The sequence below is a fragment of the Siphateles boraxobius genome, unplaced genomic scaffold, assembly GCF_051911475.1.
Source record: "Siphateles boraxobius isolate OS27281-9 unplaced genomic scaffold, OSU_SipBor_1 16, whole genome shotgun sequence".
Taxonomy (NCBI): domain Eukaryota; kingdom Metazoa; phylum Chordata; class Actinopteri; order Cypriniformes; family Leuciscidae; genus Siphateles; species Siphateles boraxobius.
This window is the reverse complement of record NW_027508766.1, coordinates 2943379-2968461: the sequence shown is the minus strand read 5'-3', so window position 1 is coordinate 2968461 and position 25083 is coordinate 2943379. Positions and strand designations below refer to the sequence as shown.

Here is a 25083-nt window from a genome sequence, read left to right as displayed (position 1 = left end):
ACCATATAATTCTAAGCTCACGATATGTTGTTGGGGGTTCTAGCTGTCTCTGTAGAAATTACTTATTCAGTTAAGACTAGAATAACACACTATTAATGGTTGCTTGCAAAAACCCATTCACAGTGTGTGAAATGTCTCGGAGGCCCTGATTTTGATGAATGAAAACGAAGCCAGGGAGGGACATCTGTAAGAGAGGGGAAGATGATTTGGAGGGAGTGCAGTAAATGAAAGTGTGTGAGTGATTTGGTGCTTGCTAACTATTAACTGAATCTACTGCTATGCAGGTTTCTAGGACGCACAAATAGAAAGAACCACAAAAAAAGAGACCGGCTTGACCACACACTACCTGAAATAAATATAGCAGAAAGCAATAGACTGACATGACTGACTGATTGATTATGGATGGATAGATTTACAGTTTTCATTTTCATTTATGGTTTAGTATTATAAATATGGTGTAGAATTGGTTTTAGTTAGTTTCCAAGGCAACATTTTTGTAAATATTCGTCTAATATTTATACTTTATTTCACATTTATTTTAATTACCAACAACACAGGAATGGATGTGCCGATGCATGAACAGGTGAATGGATGAATGAAAGTTTGGCAGATGGATGGATAGACGGACAAAAGGCAAATGGTTGCATGGATAGATTGGCAAATGGATGAGGATGAATGGATGGCAATGGATTGATAGTTTGATTAACTTTTTAAAAATCCTGTATTAAGTTGTGTGTTTATCTCTAATAGGTGCAGACTGTCTCATGGGCGTGTATCTGCTTTTCATCGGTGCCTTTGATATCAAGTATTGCGGCGAGTACAACCGGCATGCTCAGATATGGATGGAGAGCCTGTCCTGCCAGCTGATTGGCTCACTGGCTATGTTGTCCACAGAGGTATCCGTCATGATGTTGACCTACATGACTCTAGAGAAGTACCTGTGCATCGTCTTCCCATTCCAGCATTACCGTGCTGGACGAAAACAGACACTCTGCTCACTGACCTTCATCTGGCTGCTAGGATTTATCATTGCCGTTATTCCCTTCTGGGATAAACAGACATTTGGGAATTTTTATGGGCGGAATGGAGTGTGTTTCCCTCTTCATTCAGACCAGACAGAGAAACCTGGTGCCAGATGCTACTCTACAGCCATCTTTCTCGGTGAGAGCAGAGGGCACCGGAGTGTGAAAATTTTGCACTACGTTTGAGACCTAGATACGCCAGTGTGTGTGTGTGTGTGTGTGTGTGTGTGTGTGTGTGTGTGTGTGTGTGTGTGTGTGTGTGTGTGTGTGTGTGTGTGTGTGTGTGTGTGTGTGCGCGTGCGCGTGCGCGTGCGTGTGTGTGTGTGTGTGTGTGTGTGTGTTTTACAGGTCTTTGCAGGATTATTTAATAAATTTACCTAAATTCCCTAGAGATTTAACAATGCTCTGTTACAAGAAGCTTTCATAAATTAAACTCAGAAAAATGTCCTGGTTGCAACCACCGCTGGTGAGTCACTGAACTCAGCAAAAAACAATGCTCTTAATTAATATATTTATATGTTATTGTGTATATATATATATATATTGCTCCCCAAGTAAATTTTGAGGATGTTACAGTAATTGTTTATACTGGAAAAACACTAAGTCATGCAATACTGCACCAGTCCAAAGACAAAAAAAGAAGAAGAAAGAAAACAAAATAGGTGGTTAATAATGCATAAAAAGGCTAACTTGGTTAAATACTTTTTGCTCGATGTTACTGAAGATTTATGTGTATTTTTCTCTGTCAGGTCTAAATCTGCTGGGTTTTATGGTGATCGTCTTCTCCTACTCCAGTATGTTTTACTCCGTCCAGAAAACGGCTAAGTCAGCGCGGCAGACAGTATTTGATCGGGAAGTCGCTATTGCAAAGCGCTTTTTCTTCATTGTGTTAACTGATGCCATGTGCTGGATCCCCATCTTCCTCTTGAAGATATTATCCCTGCTAAGAGTACATATTGCAGGTAAGCAAACACAAGCTATGTTTTAGAGAACACACTGGCAGGTTATTATGAGTGTGTCTTACTCATAATTGCTGTGACCGCAGTTTGGCTGCACATTAGCTAATGAGCTTAATGAGGCAACTCATTAATATTATATGGTGAAATAAGAACTAAACGGCTGCTTGGCCTGATTTCCAGTCAATAACACTATATTCACCCTGCTTTGTTCTTGTGCATGTTCGATCCATTCAGCAGGATTTACAGAGCTTTAAAATCAGATCTGCTCCAGTAGATATTGATTTTACTTTTTATTGATTTATTTGTGAACTTTAATAAAACATTGCACGATTGCATCTACACAACCACAACTGAAAATTATACACATGCACCCACAAAAAATAATATTAAACACTGTACAGCAGCTTATCATTGGGGCAATACTCCTAAAAGGACAAACTGGTACATATCTTTTTTATTTATTTTTATTAAAGAGAGTAATACAGGTTTACATAAACCATATGGTATACAACAGAAGTACAGATATATAATTTCAGATTATTAAAAGTGAGAAACGATCTTGTCTACTGGCATATTCTTTATTAAATCAATTAAAAGTTGCACAATTTTAAAGAATATTAACCTTTTTTTTTTACTAGTATATCTTTTCTAGGGGAATTACAGGTCTTAGAATTACAAACTTAGCAGGTTTGGTTCAATTAACACCAGAGGCGGAGAGAGTACACAGCTTCATTACTTGAGTAAAAGTACAGATACCCCTTGCTAAATTTTACTCAAGTACAAGTAAAAATACTAGTCAGATGTCTACTTAAGTAAAAGTACTGAAGTACTTGTTTTTAAAAGTACTTGAGTATCGAGAGTACAAGATTACATTTTCTAAATATTGCATTACTACTGCCTACATTTATGTATAGAAACATTCTACATGGAGTTATGAGTCAAGTCATTTTCATCCTTTTACCATGTTGCTTTATTTAACATTTCAGAAAATTTCAGAAAATTCAGAAAATTGAAATAGTCTGGTGAGGTGGGGCCACGGGTTGGCACATTCCAAGGATGGACCTGCTGCGTCTTCATCCATTGTTTCGTCCATGGTTTCGTCTCTTATCTAAATCTGACCATGGAGTTGACTTTGGCGGAAAGCTGAAGGTGATTGCTGATAGGCTGTCCCAATCAGTGGCGCCTGCCCAATCCAATCACGTTTGAGAGGGAAACAACAAATTGAGGGTTTCCAAGATTTTTTTTTTTTAAAGTAGTAACGGGTACTCGCGGTTATGGATAGAAATGTAGTGGAGTAAAGAGTACAATATTTGCCTCTCAAATGTACTTGAGTAAAGTCATGAGTACTCCCCAAAAATGATACTCGAGTAAAGATTTGAGTATCCCTCAAAATTGTACTTAAGTAGATGTACTCAGTAACTGTCCGGCTCTCATTAAAACAAACTCTGGTGCAATTGTTCTGTTAGTGCGGTTCATTTGCCATCCGAACCCTGGTGCGCACCAAACAAGCGGACCAAAACGCCTCGGCGTTAACGCCAAAACGTCTCGGTCCGCTTCCAAACAAACTGTGGTTTGACTATAATATGAACGCAACACAGACCCAAAGACATCTAAGCAAACCAAAAACGTGATGTCACAAGATGTGTGCCTAAAAATGACTGAAACTCTCAGCTGGTAAAAATAAATACCATCATGTGTATGCACATACACTGAGCGCTTTTAGCCCAGCACACAGCATTGTTTAGAATGCGCGGTAAGTTCCGCCTCAAAAATATATGTCATAAAAGCCTTTTTTTTTTTTTAAATGTCTGGACCAAAAGATCCAAGTGACCTTATAAAGACACAATAAGCCATTTTATTTTTTTTCCTTTATGCTGAATCCTTTAAGCCTGAATCCAGATATAACTGTATACTCCTTGTACAAATCTGTTGACAAATGTCATTTCCGAAACATGCGAGTGATGCAAGTAGCCGGTCTGAGCAAAGAGGCAGATTTTGATTAGTCGATGACTGAGTGGCTGAGGAGCTGAAGCCCCGAACACAGAGAGGATTAGACATTCAACCGCCATGAGCACACATGAACACTTATCAGCTAGAATGGCTTTGCAGTTTTTCCCTTGGACAATACAGTTTAATCTGCACTTTCCTTCTCTTTCTCTCTGTCTCCTCCAGGTACCATCATTCTGTGGGTGGTGATTTTTATCCTTCCAATAAACAGCGCCCTGAACCCCATCCTGTACACTATCACAACCAGCGCTTTTCAGCAGAGACTCAAACAGTGTCTGAAATATCGCTGCCAGCAGACTAACTGACACAAACACACACTATGCATATGCACATGCTCTGAGATTAATATTCCATGTGGAATAAAATGTTAATAGATGACCGAATAATGACCCCACACACACACACACACACACACACACACACACACACACACACACACACACACACACACACACACACACACACACACACACACACACACACACACACAATGCTCTCATCCTCAGCACAAGCTAATAAAGCTTATAAGAGCCTGCAGGGGTGAAGAAATGAGAGCACACATTAACCAGCAGACCATCGTAAAAAATATTATGCAATTAATATGTAATACCAAGCCTTATTTGAAAAACCAAGAAATTACACGCAAACCTATTAAACTTCAACTGCCATATAGACCTGGAGCAGTGCATGCGCATGCAGGGAAAGCCAAACTCTGCTGCTGTCAGAGGAATGCAGGGAACAGTTCAGGACGGACCCGGTGGGCTGAGGATTGGAACCCTTCCGACTGATTTAATTGCATTTTTGTTTGCTTGTTTGGATGTGAATGAAAAACAAAGAAGCTAATATGGCAGTTGCATACTGTCAGGCTAGTAAATGACCAATCATAGCACTTAATCCGTGAAAAAAACACACAAAAGAAATTCAGATCATTATGGTGTTCACGTTGGTATCAAATTATACTTTTGTTCCAAATTGCTCTTTTATTGAGTGAGTGTATTATTTATGAAACGCACTGCTTTCATTTGTCGTCTGTAATTTGTCAGTTGTCTACAATGTAAAATGAATGTAAAACCCAAATTAATGCAATGAATAAATTATAATTATTTCATTATATTTCATTACACAACACCAGTTTGGCAGCACTAACTCCTTGCATTGACATATTTTTATCTTACCACAAAATCAACTTCTAGAGGATGTCTTTTACGAAAGACTTTGACTTCATTACCAGAGAGCAGCTTTACTAAATAAAGTTCATTGATCTCCCTGGACCCCACAGTCTTACGAAAAAACATCCCAGGACTGTCATCTGTTATATAGCTCATACTGAGCTGGACTCTTCACAGCTGAAGGTTTGGGGTTAGACTTTGTTTAGTCACATAAAGTCTGACAATAGTCTTTCCCAAATGTTAATGTATTCTGTTAAAAAAACTGTTCACTCAGAACACATTCTTAGTAAAAAATGTAATTGTGTGTTTTCTTTTGCATGCACTCGACAAGGGTCCTTCACTTCTGTTCTTGCTGGTCCACTGTCCTGAAGAGTTGAGCTCCAATTCTAAGCAAACACATCTGAACAAGCTAATCAACATCTTCAGTGTTACTTGAAAATTACAGGCAGGTATGTAAGCTCGAGCTATAGGCATGAAAACACCCTTGATGGCCAGTCCATCGCAGGTCTAACATACACATTCACACTCACACTCTTTTCAATTCACCTGTCCTGCATACCTTTAAATTGCGGGAGAAATCTTATTTGCTGCAAAGTGGCTTTAAACAAAAATCTCAATCCCTTTCAAAGATGTTATGCCCAGCAAATTATGCCATAATTTTTATGTCATCCTTAGAAGTGCTTGTTGTACCATGTAAGCACACTTTTTAGATAAATAACCCAGATCAGTGTGCTATACACATCAGACCGTGGGCATGCCATCCGAGGCTAAAGCTGACGCTAGGCTTTGTTTTGATTTACCACCTATTATTTCCAAAAGGCCCTCAAATCAACCAATAGGCTAATTTTAATAATGTATATAATGACCTCAGATCGATTCAAATGCAACTATTATGTTTATAATGCTGTATCAGTAACAGCCAATGCTTCATTTAGCAGTCAAAAAGAATTGACCCACTATAGGGTCAGCTGTCATTGATTCAGGTATAGCCTTATTTAACAAACAATAGTACAAGAATTATTTTCAAACAGGCCTGAAATGTGGCCTCCGTGACTTTTTCTGCCACCTGAGCCAGCCAAGCTATCAGAAAATCTATTCATCTAATCGATACAACAGATGAGGCACAATCAAGTCTGAAAAGAGAAAAGGACAGGGTGTGAGAGAGAGAAAGAGAGCGAGAGAGAGAGTGTGAAAAGTGCATTAAATTAAAACCAACCCCTTTTGTGGCCATGTGAATAAAACTTGCAGAATACATTTATGCAACCTGCAAGGGCGTAACTTTGGGTCTACCATTGGGGGGGGGGGGGGGGTTAAACTTGCGGCATATTTATTAATTAATTTATTTATTGAATAATTTTCTTGTGTAAAGGGTAGCATGCTAATTTGCCGTTCCTGTATTAGAAATACATTGTGATACTTTTACTGATTTAGGCTACTTAACGTAAATGCAGCTGTTCACTTGACTATTTATGCCATAATGACACAGTAGTTAAATTAAGTGTTTAAACACTAGCCAGCAGTGGCGGCTTCCACTTAATTGATTTTTTGTGTGTGTTCAATATCTTATAAAAAAATAATAATTTAAGATGAATCAATTGCATCACTGTATTTGGCACCTACATGCAGCAAATGTATTATGCACAATTCAACTCTCAATACATTACACAATACAGGGTGTCACACTGGAGTGCAGTTTGCACCTTTATAAAGTTCAACGTGTCTCTTTTTTATTATAATTTTCCCTTTGGGTCAGCATAGTGTCTGGTGTCCGATTTTTAGCACGATAAATGCAAATTACTGAAGTTACCACTCACTTTCAATGTGCAGAGTAGGCAACCCTAACACCAAGGTAATGTGTGGAATACCACCTATGATTTATCCTTTTTTTGGCTATTCAAACATGTAGATTTTTATTCACATAATTACTAGGCTGTTGCCTTTTCTATCCAGTAGGTGGCAGTCCAGGATAAGAAATGGCAGTTCAAGAAAATAAACTAAATAGTAGAAAAACAAAGAAATTAAACCAGCATAGCCTACACGTGCAAACGGAAATGTAATGTGTTAAGTTACTTGAAAGGAAATAAATGTAACCACCTTCTACATACTTTTGAAGACATTTTGTTTGTAACATCACATTTTAAAAACTTAACATCAAATAACAGCATTAAAAACTTTCAAATAGAGAAAATGAAAGTGCTATTATATTATCACTTTGCATGAAATAAGACTCAAAAGTAGATTAAAGGGTAACTAAACCCCTGGTCAAAGCCTGACTCCACCCACTTGCAATATTTGAAAAATGCTGGGAAAGTGGGCAGCGTTTGGGAGCGCGAGCTGTGTGGAGAAGCCCATTTCCACCTCCACTGCGTTGGAGAAGCAATCCCACGTAAAATGCAGGTTGCACACTGGAGCTATAGGCGAGATTAACTACCTAGGCTACACGAAATAATCTAAATAACTATATAAATGCTATGCTAACTAGATGCTAATATATATCTATCCTGATCGTTTTCAATACTCGTAATTCCAACTCCTGACTCGCTACAGTAGTTTTGACGGAACCATATGCTTTTATACCAGGGGCTGCCAAGGGCGTGGTGAGTTCGCACCAAGGGCGTGACAGAGTGACGTCAGAGAGTATTCTACGTCAGAGAGTACCCCTACTGCAGGAGCTTTCCGTTTAACCTGAAGAGGGCAGCACTCAGACGTTTTTACATCATTTATTTGAAAATTAAAACACTTTATACCCAAATGTCAAAAAATGTACTCTAATCAATGAACAGCATTTATGAAGCTCCATTCTTACAGATAATTAACTAAAAAAAGTTGTTTTAGTGTTAAGTTACCCTTTAAAAAAATTGTGTTTGCATTTAGCCTCAGATAAATTCAGAAACTGAGAAAATACAAGTGTGGACTAAGGTTAGTTGTGCTTTGATTCATTTTGTCACTTTGCAAACTCCATGCAAAAAGAACAAAAAATAAAATAATAATAATAATAATCTCAAATTGAGCCGGAGGTGGTAAATTCCCAATAATGTAACTTACGTGTTTTTTTTAGGTATCTTAATAAGATAGCCTACCTAAAGTAAGTTCCCTTTCGAGAGGTCTCTCCTATTGCGTAAGTAGCTTACCCTATGGGAAAACTCCTTTTCTCGAGAATACTGAAGTCTTTATGTAAAACGCATTGCAGCTGCACAGCTGACAGCAATGAACGAAGGAAGCTCGGTCATTGGCTGTGCTGCGGCAACTTGCTCGAACCAATGACGGGGCGACTCTGAATGCGCGACCAATGAGCGCGCTTCGCGCCCGCGCGCGCCAAGATGGGCGTGGCCAAGAGCTATTTATTGGGCGCCCCGTCATGAGAGTTCTTTAGATTTAATCTCCTTCAGCGAACACCTTCTTCGCTGGATCCTCCGGATTATTGAAGCCTTCGCCGTCGTCGAAAAGCATACCAGCGGGATTGCTACGAGGACGTCGGCACCTTCAGCCGCCTTCGAACGCCATCCTACTGAGCCATCCGGCGTGCCACACACGCAAGTATCTTTACATCTGTTCGCCCCGCGACACTTGTAAAAGAGCAATTTTCTGAGGCGTTGTTTCAAATGCCTTCCTGCGCGTCGTGCAGAGACCTTCTCCCGGACGGGGATCGTCACATCATCTGCGCTCGCTGCCTGGGCCGGGACCACGCAGAAGCTGCTTTGACCAAGGGCGGATGCCCGGAATGTGATGACCTGGGTCTCTCCGCACTGCGGGCTCGCCTCGCCGCTTTCGCCGTGAGCGAGCCCATCGCCGCCACCCCTCTGTTTGAGCCGCGCACTAAGAAAAAGCGCCGCTCACAGAGGCTTCCTGAACCTGAGCTCAGTGACGTCACACCGAGCCAGTCTCCGCGTGCTTCACCGCCGCTCTTGCCTTCCCCACCGCCGGTTCAGTTCACCCAGCCGGACCTACACCCCTCTAGCAGAGCGGTGGGCCTTGTGACTTTCGGCGCGTCCGAGGACGATGGGGGAATAGATGACAGCTTGTCCATCGACGCTGCATCGGACGACTGGCCGGGCTCCACTCTCGACCCTGCCCCGTCGACGCTAGCTAGCACGAGCGGGGGCTCCACCATGGATACCGAGATAATCCGTGTCCTCTCTAAGGCCGTGGAAGACCCCGGGCTCGATTGGTCTTCTCCCGAAGAACCAACCCGGAGCCGATTGGATGAGTGGTTTCTGCAGGGGTGCCAGCAGGCCCCTCGGCAAAGGACTTCTCCCTTCTACCCGGAAGTTCACGACGAACTCACCAAGTCGTGGAAAGCCCCCCACTCTGCGCGCTTAAAGCCTTCTTTTTCTTCTTCACTCTCCTCTGTGGACGGCGCGAAGGAAAGAGGCTACGAGGGAACACCGCCCCTCGAGGAGGCCGTGGCCAATCATCTCTGCCCGCCCTCCACCACCGGATGGAAAGCCAAAGCTTCCCACCCCTCGAAGCCCTGCCGCACTACTTCTGCTCTCGCCGGTCGTGCCTACGCCGCCGCCGGCCAAGCTGCATCAGCGCTTCACTCAACGGCGGTACTTCAAGTTTTCCAAGCCAAACTTCTCCGCTCTATGGACGAGTCTGGCCCCGAACCCGAAGCCTTCAGGGACCTACGCAGCGCAACTGATATAGCTCTGCGAGCCACGAAGGCCACCGCCCAGTCTATTGGCCGTGCCATGGCTAATTTGACTGTTCTCGAGCGCCATCTGTGGTTAACTCTGACGGAGATGAAGGACGCGGATAAGGCGATATTTCTCGACGCGCCTATCTCCACCAGCGGGCTGTTTGGACCGGCGGTTAAGGGTTTCGCCGAACGCTTCACTGAGGCCCAGAACGCTTCACAAGCTATGCGCCATTTCCTGCCCAAGCGCTCCAGCTCATCGCAGAGCAGACAGAGACCGCTACAGCCGCAGCGGGCTAGAACAGCTCCCACCGCCTCTCAGCCCGCGCCTCAGGCTGACACTCGACGCCGCTCGCGCTCTCATAACCGCAAGCCGCCGTCTGAGCGACAGGGTCCTCGGCCCAAGATTGTGCTGAACCCTGAGCCTCGAAAGCCGTCCTAGCCACAGGAATGAGAAGAGAGAGTGCGTGTCTCGCAAAAGCCGGACCACTCTCTCTGCAAAAGCTCAAACATTACCCAGTCCCCTTACAGGCGGCTGGATATGTCCATACAGCAGTCAATGGGCCAGTCAAAGAGCTCGCTCACCTGCAAACAAACCCCGTTTTTACGGCGACGCACAGAAAACACAAAAAGAGTCTTTTTCTGCCTGTGTCACTAAGGGTTCACATGTCCACAAAGTGTGCATTCCCAGATACTGTCAAAACAGTGCCAAATTCATTCCCAGCTTAGGCTGCGCGCCCCATGAATGTAGATCACGTGCCTACGGTCATGTACGCACCACTACACACAAGCACTGTTCACACAGTTATAAATTCACCCCCAGTAAAAGCGGGAAACATTATAAAAGTGACGAGTGTGCCTACCACTGTTTATGCACCCCCACTTATAAACACTGTCCTTACAGTGTCAAACACAACCCCAGCTAAGGCTGCGAGTTTTACAGACACGGCGCGCGCTGTTGTAATCACACACGCTCCTATTCACTCAGCGCGCGCCCACGCCTCTGAGAGCTACGAGCTCAGGCGATTCGCTGGCCGGGTCCCTACGTCACAGCGGCCCGCCCCTAGCCTGTATTCAGCCCATATCTGTACACGCAGCGGCATGGGAAAACATTCCAGATATGCCGAAATGGGTATTGGATATAGTAAAGCACAGATACTCGCTCCAGTTCGCTCGCAGACCACCACGTTTTACGACTGTGGTCGAGACGAAAGTGAGAAAGGAGTGTTCACATGTTCTACGCACCGAGGTGCGCAAACTAATAGAAAAGGGCGCTGTGGAAACTGTTCCCCCCTCTATGAGCGAGGAAGGTTTTTACAGCCGCTATTTTCTCGTCCCGAAAAAGGATGGCGGTCTCCGCCCCATCCTAGATCTCAGACACCTGAACAAAGCACTAATGATTCGCTCGTTCAGAATTTTAACAACCAAGCATATCCCAGGAGATTGGTTTCTCTCAGTGGATCTGAAAGATGCTTACTTTCACATTCCAATAGCGCCTCATCACAGGCCGTTTCTGAGATTCGCTTTCGAGGGACAGTCTTACCAGTACACAGTACTTCCGTTCGGCCTGTCCCTGGCTCCCCGTACATTCACGAAATGTATGGATGCAGCACTTTCCCCCTTGAGACGAAGGGGAGTGCGAATACTGAATTATCTCGACGATTGGCTGGTCCTAGCACAATCAGAGAGTCAGTTAATAACACACAGATCTTGGATTATCAGCCATTTAGAATGCCTGGGTCTAAGAATCAATTTTGCAAAAAGCATACTATCTCCCAGCCAGAGGATTTCTTTCCTGGGAATAGTTCTAGACTCGATGCAAATGACAGCGCGTCTCTCATCAGAGCGCGCGCTCACCATCCGGCGCCTTGCAACATCATTCAGGGCGGCCGCGCGCGCCCCCGTCAAGCGGTTTCAGAGGATGCTCGGTCTCATGGCCTCAGCATCGCCCGTACTCCAGCTAGGATTGTTGCATATGCGCCCTCTCCAACGCTGGCTCAAGAGCCGCGTCCCTACTCACGCGTGGCGTTCGGGCCACCTTTTAATCAGAGCGAACCACGGCTGTATATAAGCCCTGACGCACTGGAAAGCCGCCGACTGGTACCAGTCAGGCGTGAGTCTGGGTGTGAACACAAGGAGAAAGATGATAACGACAGATGCCTCCAAAATAGGTTTAAGAGGGCAGGCCTGTCTCCGGCTTTTGGTCAAACCCGGAAAAGCGCCTACACATAAACTGTCTGGAGATGAAAGCGGTCGCTTTGGCTCTCAGAGCCCTGCTTCCACATCTAAAAAACGAACACGTCCTGGTCCGAACGGACAACATGACGGTAGTGTCGTACATAAATCGCCAGGGTGGACTCAGGTCGAGCTCCATGCATTCAATGGCCAGGAGACTCATTTTATGGTCCCAGCACAACTTGCGCTCGCTGAGAGCAGCGCATGTGCCAGGCGCCCTGAACCAGGGGGCAGACATGCTATCCAGAGACAAGATTCTCCCAGGAGAATGGGCTCTCAACCCGCTGACGATTCAGTGGTTATGGAAAACCTTTGGCAAAGTGGAGATCGACCTCTTCGCCTCCAAGGAGAACGCGCACTGCTCTCTTTTCTTCACGAAAAGCACGGACGCACTCGCCCAGAGCTGGCCGAGCCGCCCCTTATATGCCTTTCCCCCGATCGCGATGCTGCCACAGGTCATCAGTCGGGTCAGAGAGGAGCAAAACGCAGTGCTTCTGATAGCCCCACTCTGGAAGAACCAAACATGGTTTCCAGATCTGATGCAAATGCAATCTGCACCACGGCCGATTCCACTGAGGCCAGACCTCCTCAGTCAGGCCAGCGGGATGATATTTCATCCCCGCCCCGATCTGTGGGCCCTTCATGCATGGCCCCTCAACGGGTTCCCAGGAACCTCACGAGCGGAGCACTAAAAACCATCGCTGAGGCGCGGGCGCCCTCAACGTCTCTGCTTATATTCTCAGAAATGGAAAGTGTTCAGTGACTGGTGTAATGCCAAGGGCCTGAACCCTGAAACATGCGAGATTACGAACGTACTCGCTTTTCTACAAGGGCTTCTGGAGGCGGGCCGCACCCCCTCCACGCTCAAAGTATATGTGGCGGCCATCACAGCGTCACACGACCCTGTAATGGAACGTCCATTGGGAAGAAACGACCTAATTATTCGTTTCCTAAGGGGCGCTAGGAGGATGAACCCTTCACGCCCCCCCTCAGTGCCGATCTGGGACCTAGCTACTGTCCTAGACGCTCTTAAGGGGCCCCTGTTCGAACCACTCCGAACCGTGCACCTTAAACAGCTCTCGCTTAAGACTGCGCTCTTGCTGGCACTCGCCTCGGTCAAGAGAGTGGGCGACCTGCACGCGCTTTCGACAAGCGCTGCCTGCCTAGAATTCGGACCTAACGACTGCAGGGTCGTCCTTAGACCGAAACACGGGTATATTCCTAAAGTGCTCACCACTCCCTTCAGAGCAACTCCCTAACTGCGCTGTCGTCTCCAGCAGACGAACACGACGCTAATCTACTCTGCCCCGTTAGGGCTCTCAGAGTGTATTTGGAGCGTTCTGCCCTATTCAGACAGACAGAACAACTGTTTGTATGCTTTGGCGGCCGTACGAAAGGTTCCGCCGTTTCAAAGCAGAGAATCTCTCACTGGATAGTTGAGGCTATAGCACTGGCTTATGAAGCTAAGGGAATTCAAAGCCCCTGGGGAGTCTAAGCACACTCCACCAGGAGTGTGGCTTCTTCCTGGGCATGGTCGAGCGGGATACCGATCGAGGATATTTGTGCGGCGGCAGGCTGGGCCTCACCGTCCACATTTATCAGGTTCTACAACCTACAGGTCCCGACATTGCATTCCAATGTACTATCAGCATGATGCTAGTTGAACTACGAGTTCGTATCTAGATTATGTATGTGCTTGTGTCACACTGAGCGCCTTCTAGCCGCTCTGTATTTTTTCCCACATATAAAGCTCGCCTCTGCCGGCTAGTTGGATGATAACTTTGCTTTTCAGCTCAGGCACCTGCCTCTGGCTATCATAAGGCGAAGTTCAGCATGCACGGCATTTTGCATGGTGTTCCCATAGCGTAAGCTACTTACGCAATAGGAGAAACCTCTCGAAAGGGAACGACTCGGTTACTAACGTAACCTCGGTTCCGTGAGAGGAGGGAACGAGTATTGCGTAAGCTGCCGTGCTTGTGCTTGGTTAGTTCGCTTCAGTCGTTTTAAGCTAAAGAACTCTCATGACGGGGCGCCCAATAAATAGCTCTTGGCCACGCCCATCTTGGCGGGCTCTGACGCGCGCGGGCGCGAAGCGCGCTCATTGGTCGCGCATTCAGAGTCGCCCCGTCATTGGTTTGAGCAAGTTGCCGCAGCACAGCCAATGACCGAGCTTCCTTCGTTCATTGCTGTCAGCTGTGCAGCTGCAATGCGTTTTACATAAAGACTTCAGTATTCTCGAGAAAAGGAGTTTTCCCATAGCGTAAGCTACTTACGCAATACTCGTTCCCTCCTCTCAGGGAACCGAGGTTACGTTAGTAACCGAGTCGTTACGTTGGGCATACAGCTCAACTAACGCGATCGTTATAAAGGTGTTTGAACAAAACACATCCACTTGCACATATTTGACAATCGGAATATCAGATATATCCTGATTTAGCTAACAAATCTGTGAAATTTTGAATAAAAAAGGAAATAAAAGCAGATCATCATCAGTCATTCAGCTATTGTGGCTGCGGTGCGACAAGCAATGAATGACGCGTCTCCATGGGAACCTTAAAGTTATACTACGATCAATAACGGTCGCCTTGAATTTTTTTTTAAAAATAAAAAAAAAATTAAGTAATATACTTGAAAAATAGTATATTTGCTGGATCTGATTTTTGAGGGGGTCATGACCCCCGTAATCCCCGTGCAATTTACGCGCATGGCAACCTGCCACATCAACTGCTACAGGCAAATTTTCAAACGGAGTCAAGTAACCTGTAGCTGGAGATAACACAGAGGAAGCACAAAAGCACTCCAAAAGACCACTAGCCTGTGAAAGGCTTCGAGCCAAGCTGCTCGAAAGAACAGGAAAACGCTTCAGTTTTTAGGCAGGTGATCGACAGGACCTTACATTATATTTTTCTTAATTTAGCACATACTTTGATATCCAAATTCATTTTGAAATGGGAAACCCTCACCTGGGGATTGCTGGGTTCATTGTAAGTGCTTTGCTCAAGTTGGTCCTCATTATTTTTTTCCAGAGGTATATTTATCTTGTTACATGGATATTTTTACTGGAAAACAAGATTAAATTTTTTTTATTCAAAAAATCATTTTGTTAAAAAAAATTCTCAACCAGTTAGAGAGAAATGAAGAACAATGTACATAAAACAAATCATGCCCTGTTTATGATCTACAAACTGATGTTTGGTTGAAGAGAGATTTCTTTAAAGTAGACTTTGGTAATACTAAATCAATTGAAAAAGGAAGTTGGGACAAGCACGCTCGCTGGTAAATTGATTAAATGACTGCATTTTGAAATAATAGAGGTATTTTGTGTAGTCTGCTTTAGTTAATGTGTATCATTAGATATTTGATCTAAATCCATTTTTGGTTATTTTGTCACTGTCCTTCAACATATTGGATTTGAAATTGAACAATAATTAGGAGTTTAAAATGCAGACTTTGTTTGTTCATCAATTATTTGTTCATCAAATTCAAAGAATCTGCAATTTTATTGAGGTTTATAGGAACTTGTGCAAAATAAATTTGGACCTCTAAAAATGTCAGTCTGTCAAATTACTGTAATTACTACAAGGTTCAGTTAATAGATCTAAAAAAAAAAAAAAAAAAGATGCATAAAAATTTAAGATTAGAGTTTGCACTTGAGATCCATCTTCATTATTTAATTTCTGGTTCAGGTATTGGACAGAAATCATGAAATCATCATGCCCAAAAACGTATCGACCTTAAGTGTGAATTTCAGCTTCTGCTTCTCTTGAGTATTTCCATTTAATGCACCTTTATACTTATACTCCAATAGATCTCAGAGGCAAATATTGTACTTTTTACTAATTTGATTCTCAATACCAGCTGGAAAATGTAGGTGGGGGAGTGAATGAACAGCACTCTCTTCCACTGAGGTGTCCTTGAGCAAGGCACCTAACCCCTAATCGCCTCCAATCAGACGCCACAGCAAAGGATGCTTACTGCTCCAGGTGTGTGTTCAGCATACACTGCTCTAGGTGTATATATATATATATATATATATATATATATATATATATACATATACATATATACATACATACATATATATACATATATACATACATATATATATATATATAATGGCTATTTTGAACATTTAAAGCTTTTTTTGGTTGGCATGCTCTTTTCCCCCCCGTACATGGTTAAATGAGTTCATATGAAGAGTATCCTTCAAGGAAAAACTCTTTCCCAGAATATATTATTGGTTACATGCAAATGGTTGCAGTGTTTATAGGCTACTATTGCCCAAACGTCTTTCTTGGGTTAAATTGAGCATTTGCCATTTGGTTGCATTCATTGATATTCTTATGTTGTGCATGTTTTTGTGAATGTCTTAAGATAAAATCAGAATGTAGTTTATGAAGCAAGAGAAAAATATGAATGCATAGCCTACATCGGTGTCGTGCAAAGACCTCATGGGGCAGGGGTGAATTCGCATTGATGGTGGTCGTCTTCTGGTCTCTTTATTTCCCTTTATCATCCTGTTCTTTTTCTAGGATGTTTAGCTTTGCATGTTGTTCGTGACAGTTCAAATTGTGAGTCAATTTGCACCAACCCTCATCAAACCCACCACGGTCTAAGCTTTGGCGACCCATATGGACTGTGAACACAGCAAATGGTTGACAAGTAGAAAACGCCATAAATACCCTCTGATTAGCTAAACAAATCTTTTTTTATTTTATTATTTACAGAAACTAAGGGTGTTATAGAGATCGGGATGATATCTGAGGACAATTATTTAACTATCAGGGAATATAACTTTCGGGGGGGGGTCACTTTCTGCAGTTGACAGATGTCTGTACTCTGACATTTGAAACAAACTGAATTTCCTTTAACTAACCCAACCCATCGTTGAACATATTTTCTGACCTATTCAAAAACAATTCACTCTCATGCAACATTAAAAGGTGCTCGGGAACGTTCTCCTTTTAGTCTGTCAATACAGCATAATTGGTCAATTTTAGACACTTTAATAATTAACAAGGCAAAAATAAGGAGCACTTAACTCCCCAGAGAAATGACAGCTCACAAGGAGTTTTCAGTGCGACAGGGCAGACTGTCAGCACACAGAATGCGACTCAGAATTAGTCATTTCTCTGTATCAATCAAACTAATTTGGAATAAATACTGTAGAAAAGCAGCTTGTGTAAATGGGAGTTCTCCACCACCAGCTCTATATTACATTTACTGAAATGTTTGTTTGCCAACCAAACCTGTGCCCTACAGTGCAAGCAGGACACCAATGTGGTTTAAATGGATAGCTGCTCACTGCAAGACACCTGTTAGTTGAATTAAATTCTGTTTTCAGACTTAACACCTTCCGTCTTTATAAAAGCCAAAATAGAAACACCATTTTTTTTTTCCTGGAAAGGTTCCTTTATTCTCATTGCACGAAAGGCTAAGTTGGCACGATACACAAGAGAGTATGATTGAAAATGACAATCAGATCAACAAAAATGACACCTGTGTTTAACACTGAATTATCATTCAAAAAAGGGAAGACTTGAAACAACTTAAATATTATGGGTAAATGGACCAGAGTTCTGTACATTAGAAAAAAATCAACATATAACCACACTGTGGCACTTGAACCATTTCACTTCAAGGCAGAACACTTAAAACAACATGTATAATGCAGTTATACTTTTAAATAAATAAAATACTGATATTACATAATGACCTGGTGAAACAGCACAGATTTAGACGAACACATACGCAAATTTCTCTTTAGTTGCTTATAGGCACTTAGGCAGTTAGAACTTATAATAATAACAGATAAGAACAGTGATAAGAAAAGAGAATTATCTAAGTGTATAAAAATTATTTTTTACCTTTAGGGGAGTTTATAAACATAAAGCTGTATTAAGAAAGTCTCTTGAATATCATTCCCATGGATTCCATGCAGACGTTAAGTTATAAAAACTTCACAAATGAAGTTTGCCACATGCAAATGGCTGACGCAAATAAATTAAAAAGGGGGGTGGTGGAAAAGGAAGAAAGGGATTGAGGTCACAAAAATAACCGATGTAGAAAACTGTCAGACTGATTCAATTTGGCCTGCATACATCAGATTATCATGTACTGTGTCCGTGGAGAAGATGTCACATTTGCTTAACAGCACCACTTGCTAAACACACAGACATGTTTAGGGAGACTGTCGCTTTTGACAAATGATGTAGGGTGAATTTGGGTTGATTGGGACACTTTTTCCTAGTCATTTCAATTGCAAAAAGTGTCCTACAGAATGCAAAGTACACATGGAGCTTATAACAGCACATCACGTGTCATATGATGTTATGAATGTTTGGTGATTGGCTGGTTCTCTTTGCCAACTGGTCATTATCATTGCCACGTGGCAAAATTCCTGTGCAAGTCAAAAAGCAACACTTGTTTACATGTACCCTGAGAATGAATGAGGGGTCTGACAGACCACACTGGATTATTAGACAAAGATTTTAAGGCATACCAGATGTGTATCGAGACACACTGCTTAACACAAACCGATATAAACAATTACACAAACAAAACACATACAAGATTAGACGCAATATCAACAGTATGATTGCGAGCTTGAGTTTTTTTCACATTAATCATCCATGGCTTTTAAAACCACAATGGGTTTAATTTTTTTGCATAGTACAACTACTATTCTACTCAGTACTGTGTTCTTTGTCATTCATTCCCAGTTTAAAACATTCTCTACAGTTCTTACTTTCCACCTTCCGACTTGCGCGGCCAACTTTGTTTTACACCTTCACTCTCATAAGTCTTATTCTTTCTTCCAACAAAATATTCTCAGATTTAACCCAAGTGGGTTTAGAGTTTGGTTTCAGGTCCTCGTGCTGTTAGAACTGGGAAAGAACAGCGTATTCTGCCAAGCTCCATCGCACACAGATGGCCGAACACTTTATTATACCAATCAGGAGAGCGCCCCCTGTGGAACAGAAATACAAAAGATTCAAATACATGGTGACCTTCAATTAATATTATTGTAAACATAAGCGTGCTATTTTTGTTCAGTGTATTGAGGAGCCTCAAAAAACACAAGCAGTCATGTGCCTGAGAGATGTAGCAAGTTGTTCGTAAAACCGGTAGGGCTGGACCCGGATATTCGAATATTCGTTAGGGGTGTTGGTATTCGATTTGAAAATGTGACATTCGAATATTCTTCTTTTTTTTTTGCACACCTGGCATCCGCAAAATATAAACCGCAAAAAGACTGTTTAAATATGAATTGCGTGTCTGTGTGTAGGCTAAATGATAAATGAACGGCAAAGGCCCGCGCGCTTTTTTTTACTACAGTTATACAGCGCGTGTCTGTGCCGTTCATTCACTCTCGCATCTACATTAGTAAACAAGTTATTAAATTTACATGAACACATCCAAACTATATTGCTATAGCCTACTAAGATTAAAATTAGTAAAAAGAGTAAAAATAGACTGAAATATGTTGAAATAAAATGTCTGTATAAGCAACAAACTGCAAATTAACATGTATATGCTAATATATCATACACAATATGTTACAGACTAAATATGAATGTTTAGACAAGATTTTGTGATTAGTTTTGGATGGATTATAAAGTTCTGACTGTAAAAAAAGACTACTGTCACATTAAATAGTAGGGCTGGGTATTGACACAAATTTCACAATTCGATTCGATTTCGATTCACAAGCTTGCAATTCGATTCGATTTCGATTACGATTCGATTCGATATTGATTATTTTGGATATCAGGTACAATATATGGCAAATTTTCTCAAGGAAAACAAATCTCTTAACCAATGCTGTAAACTATGGGAGTCAGTTGTATCATTAAAATTGTTTCATTAGCCTACTATAGCCTAATATTAAAGGTAAAGATTTACTGATTTGTATACAAACAATTACACTTTTATTTATTTTTCTAATAATAAAGTTATATGAAATATAAATATTTAAATGGTGGCTGTCATAAAAACTTGCCAGATTTATTCAAACATGCATTAAATATTGAAAAACATAAAATAATTATAAAATAACATAAAATGCATATGTAATATGGTGCATATATTTAGCAAAATGCTCCTCTCTAGAGTTCATTTTTCTAGCTGACTAACGAGTTCATGGTCACTGGATATGGTTTTTCTGAGGTAAATGTGACGTTACATGACATTGTTTACAAGCTGTTTCACTGACGTCTTTCCTCGGTTGAAACAATGATTGAGCGATTCCATGTGACAACAAGGATTTCGATAAGTTATACTCTATCTTTTAACACACTTTCAGATGCTCATTCATGTTTATTTCACGCTGTAACTGGTAATATTAAGGCGAAAGAGAAGATTATGTGTGCTCGGCGCTGCTGCTTCTCTTGAGCTGAGCCAGAGCGATCTCACGCCACAGCACCAAAACGGTATTTATGTTTTTGAATTTCGTAAGAAAATGGACGTAATTTGAAATCTGAGACTTTGTTTCATATCAATAGTAACAAAGCACAAAGATTATTGCGTTTATTGGATGGGATGCGCGCTACAATGTTCCATTCATTCATCAACTGAAAACAGGATGACTAATCGATTCTTGGGATTTAAGAATCAATATCGGTTCGTAAAAATGAGAATCGATTAAAATCGAGAAATCGATATTTTTTACCCAGCCCTATTAAATAGGTAAGCTTTTGTTCACCAATTTCTGCTCATGTTAAATATACTATATGATGTTTTGTCAAAAATAAAGTAGGTATATTGAATTATCAACTAAGATGTTATAGTGTTTGTTCCAATATTCAAAATAATGAATCCTTACCTTTTTTAATACGTATGATAAAATGTATACTTTTTACAAAGAAAGAATACACTTGACATATTGTTAAAATTGTAATTGTTGTTGTAATTGTAACCTATTTGTAATTGGTTACAATTTCTAATTGTAAAATATGTATATATAGATATTTTCTTTTGTCCTTGCGTTCTTTGGGACCCTGTGACACTCCTGTGTGAGAGACTTATTAATATGTAGCTCATTATGTGTGTGGCACATTATCCGGCCTTTGTCTTCTCAGGTGTGAACACACCTCCACGCATATTGCCTTTCCAAACAAAAGGTGTCTTATAAAATTTAAATCAATGTATTGTTTTGTGTAAATGATTAGGCAGGATGATTTTCAGATCATTTTGAAGCAAAAACTCTAGGCAACAACACCCATTAGTCAAAAGTCTTGTGGACACATATTTAGTATGTGTTTTGTGGCCTTATTTCAGACACTTTAAGTTTTAGTTTTTTCAATAACCATGCATAAACAATATTCTCTCAAAAATACAAACATGCACATACATGTTGCTCACATATTACGGTAGTACCGTTTGTGCTATATAGATTGAATTTACACCTTTGCCATTAACATGTTTATAAATAACTGAAAAAAGCACAAATGTCAGAGCATGTCATAACACCTCCAGGACCCAGAAAACCCCTCAGACCCCTGAGGGTTAACATATAACTTCGTTATATCTACTTAATAAATATATTTGCTTCTTCTTGGACTACTAAATGTGTTCCTGCAATGGGAGTATTCTCTGACTAGAGCGCAGAACAGCGGAGTTTGTATGGACAGAAGTGCATGCATGAGCTTGTATTTTGGGTTAAGCTGCGTTCGTTGCTTTGACATTCTGGAACATAGAATAATAGAAAAAAAATGTATTATCCTTTTTACCCTTATCAATCTAAATTAATCTACAGCTAAATATAGGAGATTTTGAGATTTTACTGGGACGTCACGTTTATTTTTCGTTTTTCTTTATTTAAATTTCGTTTTTCTTTATTTAAATTTCGTTTTTCTTTATTTAAATTTCGTTTTTCTATATTTAAATTTCGTTTTTATTTATTTATATCTACCCCACTTTGTCAGTGAGAATATTATAAGACTACCTTATTAAAAATATTGCTTAAGTTAAAAGACGTGTGTGTGTGCGTTTTATATCACTAGCGCAGTGTCCGTTCTCGGAGCATATATGCCCTGCATGCGTGAGGCGCGCCGCTTCTTAATTTAAATCTACCCTACTTTGTCAGTAATTTGTTAGTGAGAAAAATATTAGACTACCTTATTAAAAATATTGCTTAAGTTAACAGACCTGTGTGTGTTTTATATCACCAGTGCAGTGTCCATTCTCGGAGCATATAAGCTCTGCTCGCGTGAGGCGCGCGCGCGCATCCGGCTCGCGCTGTTCTGTAGTTTATAAAAAGTTTATTAACTCTGAACGTTTCGCGTCTCGCCTGTCTATCTATATTGCACCAAATACGACACTGCACTCCCTTGTGAAGTCGTTTGGATGAACGGTTCTCGAAATAATCAAAATGCAACGGACAGATAGGCTGTAGAGATTCCAAAGCTTCGAATATTCGATGTTCATTACCGAAGCTTCGAAGCTCAAAAAATGGTTTTCGGACCAGCCCTAAAAATCGGTGTGTCTTACCGTAGATCAGCTCTGCAGTAGTGTGTGAGCCGGGACCGCCCCATTCCACACGGCTCAATAAAGAAGCGTGATGTCAGAAGCACAGCCCGTAACCCTGCCTCCACCTGGACGTTATCATGGTCCACAGAGGAGGACACAAGAACGCACAGCCCCTTTGGAAGATCACTACACCAACGTCTGCAACACAAAATACTACAATTACCAGGAGGCACCTGCAAACTCTGACAAAAAAACCTTTAAATTAATATTTTATTAATAATTAATAAAATATTTGTATAAAAAAATATTACATTCCGTTAAATATTTAAACTATTATTAATATATTAACAATCAAATTCTAATCAAAACTGAAATGCTAAAAACACTAAAAAAATAAATTTCTCATATAATAATTAATATTTTAAAAAAAGAATTAAATAAAAATATGCACCCCCCCCCACCCTCTCAATAATTATTTTTTATTGAAGGAAATACTGTTCTTGAAACGTCTGAAATCACAAAATGATTTGTGGTATTCATGTAATTCATTATTCTACTCAGAAATCTGACAAAACACTTTGTCATAACTACAGCAGAATTACTGTAGTTACAGAATTCAATAACTATCGGAAATCTATAGAAATATCAGAAAGCCTATATCGGGAAGCCTTTGAATATTGTGTTGGATAACGAGGGGCTTTATATACACCTATAATACACACACACACACACACACACACACACACACACACACACACACACACACACACACACACACACACACACACACACACACACACACACACACACACACACACACACACACATTGAACATTTTACATAAGTACCTTAAGGGTATATCCAGGAGAGAGAAAAAACAGCATTTCTAAAGAATCAGTTTGGAACCAACAATCCTTAAGGATTCTAATAGGATCCCCAAAAAATCTGCATAGAAATCCAGATCTTACTTATCCTAGGCAGATTCTTATTTGATCCCATTAGAGTTTGGATTTGGCACAATAAAGAATCAAACTGATCACACTAAAAGAGTTTTTTGTAACTGTGTACCTGAGCACTATGAAATTTCTCCGTGGATGTGGAGCCATGCTGTCTGTGATGTAATGGAAAACCTCGGTGTTGTTTTCCAAAGTCTCAATGACTCGACTGTGTAGAAGGTCTTCATCCCACATGTGGCGCTCTCGCAGAACACGCTGCAGCACCACAGCAGGAGGCGCCTCTATTTCCACCGAAACGCGCCATAGACGCATTGGCTGCCCATCTCCTACCTGCAAACAACCAGCAGACCGCCACAGTGAGCCCATTGAATCTAAGAGAGACCATTTTAGCAGGCGATTTGATGGCAGATGGTCTAAACTCAGTTGTGCCAACTGTTCTCATGGTGCTTGGGCATCTGATATTGGCAGATTAATCTAAGAGAAGACAGAGTGAACTTCCACATGCTTTAAAATCTCATTCCCCTGAGTGCAAGCAAAGTCTCTTTCAGGCAAGTCATTACACTCGGCGGCCATCTTTGAAACGCCTCTCAGGCAGCTATTTCAGTCATGCAACTACGGTACAGCTCCCATCTCTTTGAATGGGAAAGCGTAAAATTTTCCGAAGCTGTTCACAAAGTTTACGATTAAATTTCATATTTGAAATCCCCAATGAAATCTGACAACAACTTTCTCATAAATTGTGTTTCTAAATGCTGAAATCATGGCCCCAAAAAAGAAAAGTTTTTTTCAGGCTGGACCAGCCAGTGCACATGTAAGCGGGCGTCTCAAAACACTGACTGTTTCTATTAGGGCTGCAACTAACGATTATTTTGATAATCGATTAATCGGACGATTATTTTTTCGATTAATCGATTAATCGGATAGAAATTAAATTAGATTTTTTTTTTATTATAACTAAATAAAACCGTAAATCAGGGTATTTATGTGTAAAAGTGTACTTTAAAAAGTGCAAAAGCCACACATTGAGTTTTACTAATATCAATATTTGCATTGTTTTTAATGATAATTGCTGATGGCAAGTTGACAAACATGATTATTGTTAAAAAAATGATATCCAACATATTATGTTTTAACAAAATTTTTGTTAAAACAAATTTACACAGACATGTTGTTCAGATGTGAATATCTGAACTAAAAACAAACTAAAAACATCTAAAATATATAATTCATTTAATTTTTATTTAAAATTAATTATATATAAGGAATATAAGGATAAAGAATATAATATATATTATATATATAATATATAAAAGAATAATATAAGGATAAATTGATTAAATAAATATAGAAAGACTGAAAACAATTGTGTGAACGTAGAGCCACAGTAGATCGCGTTTGAAAAACAATTAAAACTTAGTAGACAAATGCTATAAAAAGAGAACGGAATGGAGGTAACGTTACCCAGCAAGCTAACAGGCTTGAGTAAAGGACAGAAGAAATTATGCATTAGTGCACAAGCATTCGCTGAAAACCACTGAGTACAGTGACTAAAAAACAATATTTTACTGCTGCTGTTATTAACTGCCTTTATATTTAGTGCTTCACTTTGTAAAGATCGTTTTAATTTAA

General features: G+C 40.9%; 2 protein-coding genes and 1 long non-coding RNA gene across 10 annotated transcripts in view; 1 reads left to right on the top strand and 2 right to left on the bottom strand.

Annotated features, from left to right (window-relative positions):
* rxfp2l (relaxin family peptide receptor 2, like) overlaps window positions 1-5111 on the top strand; it is a 49483-nt gene extending 44372 nt beyond the window's left edge. The window contains exons 16-18 of one of the 2 annotated variants that reach the window (XM_077231105.1): window positions 751-1161; window positions 1772-1984; window positions 4154-5111. In XM_077231105.1, coding sequence (XP_077087220.1) covers window positions 751-1161; window positions 1772-1984; window positions 4154-4293 — 764 coding nt within the window. In that variant the 3' untranslated portion in view covers window positions 4294-5111. Of the gene's footprint in view, window positions 1-750; window positions 1162-1771; window positions 1985-4153 lie in introns of those variants that run through there. The other variant, XM_077231106.1, reaches the window with a different exon arrangement.
* Window positions 1-15045, bottom strand: part of LOC143739036 (uncharacterized) — a 36564-nt gene extending 21519 nt beyond the window's left edge. Inside the window, exon 1 of the long non-coding RNA XR_013204128.1 lies at window positions 14992-15045. This is a non-coding gene — a long non-coding RNA (uncharacterized LOC143739036). The remainder of the gene's footprint in view (window positions 1-14991) is intronic.
* Window positions 15046-17416: 2371 nt separating this feature from the next.
* stard8 (StAR related lipid transfer domain containing 8) overlaps window positions 17417-25083 on the bottom strand; it is an 83733-nt gene continuing 76066 nt past the window's right edge. For all 7 annotated transcript variants that reach the window (XM_077231091.1, XM_077231092.1, XM_077231089.1 and 4 more), the window contains 3 exons: window positions 23567-23784; window positions 22520-22696; window positions 17417-18998 (listed from right to left, as the gene is read on the bottom strand). In XM_077231091.1, the coding sequence (XP_077087206.1) occupies window positions 18881-18998; window positions 22520-22696; window positions 23567-23784 (513 nt within the window). In that variant the 3' untranslated portion in view covers window positions 17417-18880. The remainder of the gene's footprint in view (window positions 18999-22519; window positions 22697-23566; window positions 23785-25083) is intronic.